Source organism: Phodopus roborovskii, unplaced genomic scaffold (genome assembly GCF_943737965.1).
Source record: "Phodopus roborovskii unplaced genomic scaffold, PHOROB, whole genome shotgun sequence".
Taxonomy (NCBI): Eukaryota; Metazoa; Chordata; class Mammalia; order Rodentia; family Cricetidae; genus Phodopus; species Phodopus roborovskii.
In genome coordinates, this window is record NW_026126447.1 from 4,955,001 (window position 1) to 4,970,229 (window position 15,229).

General features: G+C 38.1%; 1 protein-coding gene across 1 annotated transcript in view; it reads right to left on the bottom strand.

The window, feature by feature from the left end:
* Window positions 1-15,229, bottom strand: part of Brinp1 (BMP/retinoic acid inducible neural specific 1) — a 185,766-nt gene that overhangs the window by 65,536 nt on the left and 105,001 nt on the right. Inside the window, exon 3 of the mRNA XM_051188034.1 lies at window positions 4,712-4,902. Within this exon, the coding sequence (XP_051043991.1) occupies window positions 4,712-4,902 (191 nt within the window). The remainder of the gene's footprint in view (window positions 1-4,711; window positions 4,903-15,229) is intronic.

Below are 15,229 nucleotides of genomic sequence, written 5' to 3' on the forward strand. Positions count from 1 at the left end.
CTCCAGCAACTAAAATATGCCCCACTTTACCTCCCTGTTAACACTGCTGATCTACAAAACGAATCCCTCTTTACTTCACTGTCAACCGCTCTGCTCTTTGAAATGTAACCCTGTTGTTTTGCTCACTGTTAACTATTTTTTTCTGTCAAGTGAACCCACTTTGTCTCACCCTGATTTTCTGTCCTGGATAACTTTCACCCATTCCCCCTCGTCTGATAATAGCTAACCTTGCAATCTCTCTATCTCCCAATCTTTACCCTATCTGGGTTGATAACATTTTCCATGTATGCCTACAGTTATCTTTCTTTCTGTAACACAGTACTCATCTTATTCTTTAGGGATTCCTGAGTTAACACCCTTTTCCCTCCACTAGAACAGAAATGCTGGGAGATTGGGACTCTTCTAATAGTTCTTTGTCATTCCCATTTAGCACAATGTACACATGGATTGTGTACTTAGCAAATAATAATAAAAGTATACATGAATAAACATGAAAGCATTCACGATCAACAGTACTTATTTATTTACTTAACCACTACAGCAAACAGACAAAACTCCCAGATGAAGGTAATCCAAGAATATCTTATCTAGCCTTGACTGAATTTCTAGCAAGATATGTAGATTTGCATTTTCTAATGAACCCTTAATCCCCATAGGATTGTTACTATTCTCTTTGAACCCATAAAGTTCCAGTTTAGAGATGACTTTATATCCAATCACACTTAGAAATTTAGGGACAGTGGGCAGTAGGGACAGCAAATGTGAATCACCCAATTCATCTTTCTAATGTTCCCAATGCTTCTCCGAGGCTACAACAGAGAACAGATGTTCAGTTATTATTTGACAGGTAAATGGATGGGCAGAGGATAGGTGTGTGGACAGATTATTGGATAAATGGATGCATCAATAGATGGGTAGAAAAGTGTATGGTAAGTGAATTCTAGGAGGTGAGGCCATGAGTCAGTGGAAATAAATATTCCTCATGTCAGCTCATGCTCTCTTAGGGGCCTTTGGAACAGAAGGTGAAACAAGGCAGCTCCCTCTGGACTTAGAGCTGGCAGAAGCAAACCTTAGATCAAAAGGGGTTAATGGACTTCTTGCTGCATTATTAAGACTTAATTTCATGTATATTAAGAGAATGTGCTGTTTGGAGCTGCATTCCCACTTGGGCATTTCTGCAAATTGCCTCTTCACCCACGTGGGCCTTTCCACAGTCTTCTAGTCCTCTAGCATCCTTGCCTCACTGTCTGCAGCATCTTTCCTCAGATGTACAAAGCAAGATTCAGACACACAGAGTATAGAAATACCTGGGAGTCTGTCCTTTTGCCTTTTCATTAATGGAAAATTCTGCTCTGGGGGAGGGACCGAGGTGACTACACACAGGGATGTTGTATCATGCCTCATCCTTTCTTTAGAGACAGTGTGAATTTATTAGTAGGCCCCTCTCAGCCAAGTGAAAATTTTTGAATACAAAGTGTTGGGAATATCAACTATACTCACAAAGAAAAGACAAATAGCCAAGAAGAATGAGCTCTCATACTCATGCCTACAAGGGTATGAATGTAGTACATATATCCCCATGCATATAAAAGCTCATTTGTAAGCCTATATGTATCTTTCATACCTGTATGAATGTGAAACTGTGCATATAGGTATAACCAGAAATAGTCACTTATAGTCAGACTTGGGAAGGCATCCATGTCTGCCTGTTAAACAGGAGAGTACATACTCCAATCATGCATGTAACCTTAGACAAACACATCCCACAGATAACTAGTTTACAAAATAATTTCTCTTTCCCCAAACATGATTTCCAGAGGGACTAAGGAAAACTATTATGTGTAGCTCTAAACACAGATTTTGTTTCTAAATTACCCTCCATCAGATCATTCACAGCATGTATTTTTGTGAATTTAACAATTTTCATTAAAATTTGAAGAACAGCAGAAACCCCTAAGATGTGGTCCCTCCCCCAGCTCAAATCTGTGCTTCCCACTCCTTGTCCTTCACATTTCCCTAAAAAGCTGAACAAATGCTCTTCCTGTCCTGTACATGACAGTTCAAGGCTCATCTTTTGTTATTTAATTATGCCCTTAGGAACTTACTTGACACCTCAAAAGGTTTATCAAAGCATTTCTTCTCTGTGAATACAGTGCTCCTATGGAGAAAAAAAAACCTATAATAAATAATATTTTCTACACTTCTTTCTGTAGAGATTGGGAAACAGATACCTCAACCAAAAAAGTGAGTTTCAGACTACCTCCCACTCTTCTAGCTAGTGATAGTATATGGCTTCATTCACAGATTCCCTGAGTTCTTTAGTTCCATTAAATAATAATAGTGATGATAGTGACAACAACAATTTGTTAGGTGCCAATATGCTAAGAATTTTCTTCCCTTCAGCCATGATCCAGTGTTTGCTAAGGACTTCTAATACATCATTTTGTTTTTAATATTTACAGTATGTATTAAAAAGAACTATTATTATGACAATGGTACAAAGGGGAAGCTAAGGCATAGAGAAATGAATATTTCCTCAAGTGGCAGTAAACTGATAAAAATTTGAGGGCAGAACTAGAACTCCTCCCAACCCCATCCCTCCTAGTGCATTAGAAGGCCCTTGAGAAATACTTTTTCAAACATGAGCGAATGAGTGAATTAGTGAAATGGTAGCATTTGAAGGACCTCACCGTTTCTAACTCACATTATTTGATCAACAGTACATCTCTTTCTCCTCCTTGCTCAGGCCTGCCACAGTGAGGCTTCAGAGAACATCAAGGGATTGCTGTCCAACATCAGATTTCAATCCAATGCTTTGCATATTTTAAAGCATTGTATTGTAAAAACAGGAGAGGAACATGGCTCTGTGAATAATTTACCACCTTGCCTCAGAGAAATTAAAAATATATTTCATGGAGGAAAAGAAAATAGACTTTTGTTACGTGGGATTTCAAGAGACTGAAACCAAAGTACGGCTTTTTATAGAAGAGTCAAATAGCTGCAACAGCTTTTTTTCTCAGGTGAAATGGGAGTTGGGAGTCATTCACAGGAAAGTGCAGAGGTGAATACCACACTCTGGAGAATGTACCTCATTTCACTTTACAGTCAAGTATAACTTATACTAATGATTTCACACTGAAAGTCCTAATTAATTTAATATCTGCTTAGCAAGAGATGTAAATAAATGTTGACCATTTGGTTGTTGGAATACATAGGTAGTTTGATGAGTAACCAAGTTGATTAAAGAGATAATTAACATTCAATTTTAATAATAATGCAGGCTTTATGACCAGAAACCCTTAATTTTTTAACCTAGCTGTATTACTTATTAGCTATAACTCCTCTGGGTCTGATTTTGTTATTTATAAACTAAAAGTAAGAATTAGGATTTAACTTGTAGTTTTAAGACATACAGACAATATAAAATATCTACAGTATACCTATTCATATTAATTAGTGGCTAAAAGGATACTAAGGGTGAATGAATTTCTACAGCCAACATCTCTATTCATATTCCTTAGGTTAGCAAATTATTGATTGTCCATTCATCAAACTATACACAAAATTTCTGGCCTTAGTAAGCCTTAGTAAGCAAACTGCTTGCTATGCAACGAGGACCTAATTTTAGATTCTCAGAACCTATGTAAATAGGTATCCATGAGAACATATGCCTATAATCTAAGACAGGAAGCAATTCCAGCCTATGGCTGGACTCCATGAATATATATATGCACACACATATATCCCCACCTGAACAATTGCTGATGTCCATAAACATGTACATGCTCACAAACTAACAGTGAATAGCTAGCCTGGAAAGCAACCCCCTGCAGTTATCAAGCCATGGCCTATGGAGTTAAATGAGCCTAATCTTGAATATCCCAGAGGAAAAGACTCCCATTGGGATCATACCTTGCTCTGTCCAACAACATAGTAATTATTTTTCCTGGCATAGTCCATAACTAAGTACATCTCAGCAGCTCTACACAGGTGCTGAAACACTAAAGGTTTTCAGAAAGTACAGTGAACTTAGTTACCAAAGTGGGAAAAAAAGAAAGAAAGAAACCACTTTGGTGCATCAGGGATATGAAATGATACATTCAGGCAGGACATGTAACCTAAATGCCCCAGTTTGCACCAGTTCCCATAGTTCCATTGTCTTTTCATTGGTTTCAATCTACTCTCTTTCCTCATTCTCTCACAGATGGATTGCCCTAGAAGGGAATATGGGAAAGGCTGAGTAGAGCAAAGCAATTGACCTACTTTTCTGTTAACCTATTCCAAGCCCATATAAGAAGCATATAATAGTCCACTTATATAATGCTAACCTCATTAATCACCTCTTAATGTTGACTTAAACAAACAAACAAACAAAAAAAACCAATTTGCTAAAAATGCCTGACATTTAATTTTCTTAAGATTAGGTCCCACTCAAGAAGGATGACAAGGATCACATGAAACATTCCTAACAGTTTATTCAAATGTTAATTACACAAGAGTTAATACTCCCAAATTAGACTTTGTAGAAATGTGGATTATCTCTTCAGACATGATCACAGCAGCCAAGGTGATGAGCATCCCTGGAAATGCATGCTATGTGGAGATATACAATGACATGGAGGTGAATACATCTTGGCTCTCAGAGCATCTCATTCACTTGTCATCCTGGACACAAAATGATGGAATTATTTCCCAGTAGTTGGTATCTTACCTCCCAATGTAGCAGAGATGAGCAGGTGTGTGCCGTATTTTTTAATGATGGTATCAATGAACTGTTGAGTGGTAGGTCTCCGGCCAAGCAATCGGATGCTCCTTTGAAACTCCGGCATGAGGGGCACTGGATAGCGGACTAGGTCTCTCCTCTCTATGGCTGTGTTCCTCACCTTCCAACGGGCAAACTCCCTGGGCAGGACAAATGAGCAAGATTACTTAGCTTTCATTTGTAGCTATGAGCCAAAAACCACCCATCCACCCCATGCAGGCACCTCTCCTAGATGAGAGAATATCTACAGTTACTTCCAATTCTTTTTCCACATTGTATCCAACTAGGTAGTCAAGCTAGGCTGGAATTCACCCAATATCTCTGGCAGTATTGAGTTCATGATGCTTCTGGTTCCACTTCTCAAGTACTAGGATGACAATTGTGTATTCAGCTCTATAAATGCTGTTTTATTTGTTATGTGACACTTTCCCTTAGAATGTACAACCCTCTATAATTTGCAAGTGTTTATTGAGAATCACTGTGATCATTAGGATACTTAATCAAAGCAAGGACCAGGCCCTGAAGTTTCTTGTTAAACATCAGGAATACAAACAGAAAGACTGAGGGAAATAAAATAATAATCATGATTTATAGATAACAAATGATTAAGATAAAGATTTCTATCCACTATAGTCACAAGTTTAGCAATTTCATTGTTCAATTATCACACTACTCCTTTAAGAGCAGATTACTATCCATTTCTGATTCCTTTTAGATGAACTAGATCTCCAATCCCACCTATTTACTTGCCAATCACTCTCATTAGATTGTAAAACATTAAATAAATAGAAATTTTCTCATTTAATCCCAGACTCACTAATCAGCTCAGTAATGTTCGAAACGGGAGGATTAAATACAAATCTTGAATGGAGAATGAAGAAGCAAGTGGATGAAACAATGTAAGGGAAGGAGGAAGAGAAGTATTGAGGAAGGAATGTACAGAAACAATGGACAAAATCTAAACACAGCTATCTATACTCAAGACATTTCACAAAGTAAGTGTAGGGCCCAGAATTCATGATAATGCTTTTCTTCAATGGGAGTTCACAGAACTCATACTATTTGGAAGAAATAAAACAATGTTCCAAATACCATATGGAGAAAATATGAATCTCCCCTCTTCATTGACTATAGAAATGAGCAATACAGAGAAGCAATGAATGCAAATATTGTTCAACCTACTGAAAATCCTGTGCTACAGAATTAAATAAAGAATTTTCTTCCTCTGTACATAATTCTTCATCTATAAAATTCGAAAAACACTATTTCATGCTGCTGATATGGGGATTCTGTGAAAGATGGTGTGAAAATGTCTTTGGAAACTTCAGGACATTAATGTGAAACTTTATTTTTTTATAACTTTATCTTGTCAAAAATCCCCAGGTGTGTCCTTGTAAATCATTAAAGGCACATTCATAGAGAATTTGGAATATGCAAACTAGGACACAAAACAGAGGCTTAGTGGCTTTTAATTCAGGTTGCTTTTGTGCTAACAGAATGGTGCAGCTTGCCTGAAGTTACCATGTTACCATCTTTCTGATCTGCCTTGGATACAAACTCTGTCCCTTGAGATAAATACAACAGCCAAAGGGTCTATAGGTCATCCCAGATGAAAACCAACATTTATTGAAAAGTGATTTCTCTCTCTCTCTTTCTCTCTCTGTATCTCTCTCTCCTTTTATAGTATAGGAGAGACAGATGAAGACAGAGCAAGAGAAAACAGAACCATATAAGAATCAGGCATGAATAAGATCTAATAATTCAGTGGTGATAACTGAGCCTCAGCTTATAAAAACCTGAGTTTGAAAAATATTTGAAATCAAAATACATATATGAGATTGAGCAGCTATGATCCATATTTGAATAACTGATTGCTGTCCATGACATTGAATAGAATTCAGATTCCAAGGCAACATAAAGCATCATAGACAGCTATACATGTTAATCAAATGCAGTCAACAAACCCCTAAAGGGTACATATGATCACACCATAGTGCCTGTCCTGAGGTAGCTACAGTCCAACAGGAAAAGAAAAGCACTTCCAGATTGTTGTAACTAAGTTGTACAGGACATCACGGAAGAATATGAATATCCCATGCCTTTGAGGAACAGTTCTGAGATGAAGGCATTGAATATTCTATTTTGATGTTTGAATGTGGTGTTGAATAATAGAAATGCAGTCCAAAGCATTATACACGTGAATAACAGGTCAGGAGCAAAGGAAGTGATCATTGTAGTTAGAATATTGTGGTTTAGGAAGGATCAGGATAAACAGATAGGCGGAATACATGTTTATGCAGGGAGAAATAACTTACAACCAGGACAAATGAACACCAGCAGGTTCCACTGGATGCTCTCCTCTCCACATCCTGCCAGCTCTGCCAGCAAGAGAGCGTTTCCTGGCTCCTCCTTAGGCCTAGTTCCACCGGTCACTTCTGCCCCTGGCTCCACCCCCAATGGGCGTGGTCAGTGCCACAGAAGGAGACAAAGAGAATATCCCTCTACAAATCCCCTTTTAGTCTAAAGAAAAGATTTAGGCTTGATACAAAACTATATACAAAACTGTGAATAACAAGTGTGCTCGAAGAAAAGGAAAATCGAAAACAAAACGACCTACATATCTAGACCTAGGGTGAAGGCATAACGGAGTTTATAATAGAGTTGTCCTAAGCTGGAAAACTTAAGTCTAGTACCAAATATATCTAAATAGGAAGAGAGAATAATAGTTATGATAGATTAATCTTCAACCTCATCAAGACCTTGAGAAGGAAAATAACGATACTAAGGTAGACAGGAAGGGCTGATGGGAAACTTCCAAAAGAAGCAGTGAGGACGGAAACAGCAAGCTACCTGGACAGTCACCCAAGGTCTCACAGCAATGGTGGTACCCCCAGTTTTGGCTACGGCCAAGAGTACTTAACTGAACACCACAACAACAGGGAGGTAGAAAGGCTGTCTTACACTGACTTGGCAAGGTTCAGCAGTCTTCTATATTTGTCTCCTGCAAGCACATAAGACCCCATGTCCAAATCAGTGGTCAAGGTGGGGGCAATCCTTTGCCTAAGAGGTCATTAGCCGAAGCAAGGATGAACTCCAGAAGGAGCAACAACAGTGCCCAACATATTTTCAGGAAAGTGCATGGTGCTGTCAGGAGCAACAGTGTCTCATGTCAATGGAGTATTAATATTAAAACATTTAAATGCCATATTCTGCATGTCTATGAAGTAATTGAAGATTAAGTATCTATGTTTGACTAATCTCATAAGTAAAGGAAACATGGGTGAAGGCGTCCAATGTGGCTAATAAGAACTTCCACTTAAAATTTAACAAAACCTTAAAAAAGAGTTTTACAATCAAAAGAACAAAGACAAGCAAGATTTTTGCTAACAGCATTTTTCTGGGTTGGACTATGTTTAGCGCGAGACAAGAAAGATTTGTGTGGCTCCTTTAACCTTTAAGGGAGGTTTCCTGACTCGGCACAAGCGGCCAAAAAAAAAAAAAAAACAAAAACAAAATCAAAAACAAAACAAAACAAAACAAAAAAAAAACGCAAGGCTTTAAAGAAGCACTGCTAACAATTCATTGGTGTGTATGAGAGCTGCCACACACATGTATTTAAGAAATACACATGTATTTAAGAAACCACGTGTTTTGCCACATGTGCATATTTATTGCGAACTTACTTCTGTGGTCTGCTTTTTTCATGTAAACTTTCTTATATGCCTCAAAATAATATTTATCTATCCTTGAACAATTTATTTTTGTAATATATTCTCTATTTTGCAATATTTTCATATATAGTTACATTTTCAAATAATAAAAACAAGAAATTAATAATATTTCTAAAAGGAAATTATGATGTATTATGAATATAATCTCTCACAATATGTGAAGAAGAAGGAATAATATGAAAACAATTGACATTAAATTTTAGCTATATCCTGGAAATGCCTTTTTTGAGGTCTTGATAAATTATCACATAATTTTATTAATAAAACACATTTTCAAATTTTTACTTTTAAAATAGTTTTAAACAAATACTACTTATATCTCTTTGATTCTCTATACATTCAGTGCCTATTGGTTGTCCAGGAAAAGCATATGAATTCTTTTTACATAAATATCAGTATATACTTTTGCATAGTAAAGTTTGTATTCTGGAATTTTAGCTCTGTATTTAGATGTTAACCCTGAAAAGAAAATGTCTTTTTCTTTTTTAATAAGTTTCATAATGGAAAAAGCATGTCTGTGTTATAAGAAAGGAAACATCCCCGAAGAAATGGCACTGCTTTCTATTGCCTGGCTGCTATCCTTGTGATGGTATTTAGAACTCTAGTCTTTCATAGGCTCTGCATGGCTGAAACTATCAACATGAGGGGTATTCCCTGAAGCTATCAGGCCCCTTACTTGATTGTACTTAATATCTTCTCCCTCCAACTGAGTGCTTAGCAGGTTCCTTTTTATTGTTATTTAAATTGTATTACATGACAATCCCAGTTCCCTCACACTCCTACCCTCCTCCCTCTATCACACAGACCTAACCCCAGCTCCTCCCCTTCCTGCTCCCCAGGGAGGGTGAGGCCTCCTGTGGGGAGTCTTTAAAGTCTGTCATATCACTTGGGGAGGGCCTAGGCCCTCCCCCATTTGTCTAGACTGAGAAAGTATCCCTCTATTTGGAATGGGCTCCCAAAGTCCATTCGAACACACGAGATAAATACTGATCCATTACTAAAGTCCCCATAGTACTCCTAACCAACACCCACATTCAGGGAGTCTGGGTCAGCCCTATGCTGATTTCCGGGCTATCAGACTGGGGTGCATGAGCTCTCCCTTGTTCAGGTCAGCTGATTCTGTGGCTTTCTCCAGCCTAGTCTTGTCCCATTTGCTCATCACTTCTACTTTTCTGTAATTGGATTCCAGGAGTTCCACTAGTATTTAGCTGTTGGTGTCTGCTTCTGCTTCTATCAGCCACTAGATGAAGGCCAATATAAGGTAATTGTCAATCTCATTATCACGGAATGGTATTAAAGGTAGCTTCTCCCTTATTCCTTAGATTGTTAATTGGGCTCATCCTTGTAGATCTCTGGACATTACCCTAGTGCCACATTTCTGCTTAAATCTATAATGATTCCCTCTATTATGGTTTCTCTTTTCTTTCTCTCCTCTATTCTTTCTGTGTCTCAGTCTTCCTGCTCTCTTATGCCCACCTCTCCCTCCTCTTCTCCCCTTCTCTTTCTCCTAACTCTCTCTCCCCTTCCTTCATGCTCTCAATTTGCCCCGGGAGATCTTGTCCCTTTCCCCTTCTCCAGGGGACCATGTATGTCTCTCTTGGGTCCTCCTTGCCAAACTGACCTATTTCCACTTTTAATGTAAATAAGGGGGGATACAAAGAAAGAGAACCAACACAGATATAGAAGACTGACACCACCCTCATTGAACAACAAAGCCAATATTAATTTATTCTTTAACAACCTCCATAAACTTTGGAACACCTACTAGGTAAATATTCAGGGCTCACTTCAGAAGAAAGCAGAAAAGAATCTAACATTGTGTTCCCAGTTATTCTTTCATGGAGTAGATAGATGTAAGACTTGTAAGAAGAAGAGGTGATTCAGCTGTCAAGAGAGCTCACTGCCCTTGTAGAAGACCAGAATTTGATTCATTATACCTACTAGCATCGCATAATGGCTTCTCACCCCAGTTCTAGGATACCTGGATGCGTCTAGCCTCTATAGGCATCGTCATTCATGTACACACACACACACACACACACACACACACACACACACACATGTATGGGTGGACACACATACACATATACACAATTGAATAATTGTAAATGATAATAAAAAAAATCTAGGAAGGAAAGAAGGCAGGAGGGAAGAGAAATCAACTTCACGTGTGGGACTCCATGCTCAGCACCACGGACAGCACTCCAGGTCCTAAATTGAAGGTGGGTAGAAGTGGCTGGTTGCTGAGCAGTTTGCAAACTGTAATCTGTTTTAATCATAGTTTTAATAATAAAGGGATCCAAAGTGAATGGTTCGTGGTATATCATATTGATATGGCAGAGGGGTGATTGAGGATGTCCAAAAATTCTGTGCAAACTGAAGTTTGAATGAAACAAGATTTGACCACACAAAGAGAAGGAGATTTCAGAAAGGGTGTTCATTTCACAAAAATGGAAGATAATGAGAAGGGGTAGGGCATATGGAAAGAGAAGTGAATGTATGTGCATACACATGTCAACAAAATTATCACATGGCTTCTCTAGGATATTTTAATGTCTTGTTCCTGGATCCCTCATGAGGCTGGGAAACATGTAGTTAACAGTTATTGCATGCAGCTACTGGCAAAACTTTCTTTGCCTCTCTTCCTCCTCTGTGTGTGTATCCATGTATCAAATTGTTAAACTGTCATTAGATCTTGTAAATTTCAGCCTACAAAATATACATTCTGTATGTATGTGTTGCCTGTCTATACACAGCCCTGTGTGTTTGCACTTGTGAATGTCTGTGTCTGTGTGTGTGTGTGTGGGGGGGGGCTAGAGGGCACTGACAGATGTCTTTTTCTGTAACTCTTCACCTTACTTTTTGAGTCAGGGCTTCTCCCTGAACTATAGCTTACAGATTTAACTACATTAGTGGGCTAGAAAACTCTAGGGATTCCAACTTTCCTTGCTGTGACACTCTATAATAGGACAACAGATTCATGCCACCACACATTCTTTTTTAATTGCATGCTGAAGATTTCAATACAACTCTTCACACTTTTATGGGAAATGTTTTAGCCCCAATGCATCCTTCCAATCACACTAACACTTTTATTTTTAAAACATACAATTCTTACTTACTATAAGTATGTGTGTTTGTGTTTGTGTTTGTGTGTGTGTGTGTGTGTGTGTGTGTGTGTGTGTGCGCGTGCGCATGGGCACGCATGCGTGCACATGCACATGCCTGAAGGAAAAATTGAGGAAGTGGATCCTTTCCTTCTATGTGTATCAGGGGGATTGAACTCAAGTCATCAAGATTGACACCAAATGCTTTCAGTGCCTTTAGGCAGGATACAAACTATGATTTCATAGGCCAATAACCTAGACTAAACATGTTCAGACCCTAATTTATGAAGCTATCTAGCAATTATAGGGATGCTTGGGCCAGGACTATAACAAGTACATGATTCTATAATTTCAGTATATACCCTTTCCCAAAATGAACTCCAGTAAATAGATTCCACACCACTTATATCTGTCCTTATACATGCAGGTGAAAAGTTATCTATGTATCCATGATTTTAGTGCCTGCCATTATTCCAGCCCTTAAGTTTAAGAAGTAAACAAATTAATTTTTGAAACAGCTTATATTCTTGTGAGAACAAATATATCACAAATAAACCAGCATGTAGGGGAGACTGTTGTTCACACAAATAAGAAAAAAAAAAATGAATGAGTGTTGTCTGGGAGTTCTATAGTGTGGCTGGAATAGGACTTTCTCATTTGAAAAGCCATTTGAAGGAAATGAGAAAGCTTGGAGCCATCTGGTGGTTGAAGAGTGATTTCCAATGAATGAAGAGTGGGTGCAAAGATCCTGAGGTAGGAGTAATACTACCTTTTGTGAGGACCATAAGGATGCAAACAGAGAGGAGAAGAAGAAGGAATATGAAAGGTCAATGCTAGAAAAGCAGCACGCACCATGAATATGTAGGATTGGAAGAGTATAGATACTGAAATGTTCTGCTAACCTTGGCAAAATTTAAATTGGACTCTACACAGGTTAGGCAAACACCCTACCGCTGAGTTATATTATAAACTATGTCATATAAAATGCTAAGAGACTATTTTCAGCCAATTCAATCTGATTGTATTTGAAGGACAGGAATTAGGGAAGTGTTTTCTGAAAAGGACCAGATTTAAAATTCATTAGACATCAGAGACAACCACTCAAATCCATTCCTGTGCTTTGGAGCAGCTACAGGTAATACATAAACAAGCAAATGTGACTATATTCTAATAAAATAATATTTACAGACATTAAGTGGCAGGCTAGATTATGCCTGTGGAGAGTGTAAATCCTTCTTTTGAAAGCTTCATTTTGACCCTATTCATAGAAGATATCAAATTCAATTTGCCCAATTCATGGATTGGAAAAATGGAATGTCAAAAAGCTTAAATGATAAACCCAAGAAGAGAGAGAGCAGAAAACTAAACTGGCTTAATCAGACAGAGCCTGGGGCTCCTGACTCCAGGTGCAGGTGACTTCCCATGTACCATGCCATCTAGGAACAAATAAGATAAAATAAAATGAAGCAAGGAGAAATGTTGCCTATTTGCTCTACTGACCCTGGAACAATTTCATGTAAGTGCTCAGTAACTTGAGAGCAACACAAAATAGATCTTTCTTTCTGAGCCCACAGAGTAAGTAAATCCCCCTGGAGGAAAGGGAAGAACTTACCATGACACAGAATTGGCAGAATATACTTATGTCCAATTAAGCAACCCAGCTGGGTGGGTGAACCAATTAGACTGAGATTTTAAAAAGGATTTTGGGTGGAGGAAGGCATGGAATGTCTACCACAAGACCCACCCCACTAGGAGAGCTGAAAGCAGGAGAGTAAGTACCTGGAGGAGGAATGGAAACTCAGGTGCTTGATTTAAGAAGAGGGTGAAAGAAAATTGAAAGACCAAGGCTTTCATTTTAGAATAAGCAGTGCCTTTATTCTGCTTTGTATTCCTTCTCTCTTCTCTCTCTCTCTCTCTCTCTCTCTCTCTCTCTCTCTCAATACTTTGAATGCACATCACAATGATGTGGGAAAAATGATTATAAGATAGGCAGGAATCAGGCTGTGTACAAAGATGTGTCACCTCCCACACAGCCATGCCTTCATCTAATACATAAAACTGATTGATTTAGATCACTTGCAACTCTGTCTACTTCAGCCTAGGGTTGAAGGTAGAAATTCTGGGCTTTGCCACTTGACAGTGGCGCCTATTGTTTACAGTCTATGAAATGTAAATTGTACCTTACAGGTATGTATTCAGCCTTTTCTAAATCATAAAACCTAGCACCCAATGCAGCCAGCCCTCAATAAAATGTTAATGTAAAATCACTTCAATATTACCATTGCTGTTGTGATTACATAAGAGGCTATAATAGGAAGCTGAGTGGCTATGGGTAAATGGTGAGTGGGAAGAGAGAACAAATTATAATTTTCATCATAAAGTTACCCATAGACAGAACATTGGGGAAAGGTGGCATTTCATAATTCTAAAAAATACTAAAAACAGGAAGTCTGACTCTAAGAATTGCTGTCTTCACGTCTATTTCCTAGTGTATACAATGAAGACTAAAACCACATGGCTCCATAAATTATCATATAAGAGAAGTCAATGAGAGGAACTGGCTCAGGGGTTAAGAACATTTCTGCTGCTAAGGTAGAGAGGCCATGTTCAATTTCCAGCACTCACATGGAAGCTTATAAACATATACAACTCCAGTTTCAGAGGATTCCATGCCCCTCTGTGGCCTCCAGGGGCATCAGGCATACCCATGGTGCATAGACACACATGCACATAAACCAAACACACAAAATAAAACCCAAAAATTTAAATGTTTTAAAAAATAAATGAAATAACACTGGAAACATCTTGTGAATTGAACAGACTACAAAAAATAGTTGCCATCTGAAGATATTGTTTATTATTACTTTTATAATAAAAGTTGTCATGTTTCTTTTGAGTTTTTGTCTGAAGAATGAAATGGGAAACAGGTTCTGGCTATCTTGGAATAACATGAAGCCCAATATTCACATGCATTTTTCACAGTGATTGGAACTACTATAGTCATGCAAATAGGGGAAGGGTTAATCTGCTTTCCATACAGAAGGTTTCACATTTGCTTATTGCATCTATTAATGTAGTACTTTCCAAAAGCATACATATTTTATCATTTTTAAAATGCAGAACAGGGGAAAGAAGTATTATAAGTGGGTATAAGTACTTTCTAGGCAAGCATGATGAATTGACTTTAATCATTTTAGTAAATGATCATGTTGACCCCCCATTCTCCCTCCCCCCATACAACATTCCACAACACAACAGACTATGCTTCCATAAAACTCCAAAATTCTGGAGGGTCAAGGCAAAATGCTTGCTGGAACTTTCTGACTATGTTGTGCAGATGAATTAATTCAGTGAGAAACCTAGTCTCAAGACAATAAGAGCAGAAAGTGATAGGACAAGGTGCCTGATATACTCCTCTGACCTCTAAGCATGCACTCCCCCCCAACACATGTGTGCATACACACATGTACACACAAAACATGTGGGCATACCTACTATACGTACATATACATAGAAGTAACGATAAGCATAAAATGTAGAAGGTAAAGAAAATAATCAATAGAAAAGGAATTCTGGGTGACAATATCACTCTAGAGTGATTCTATGCAAACCTCACCACTTGAAGAGTG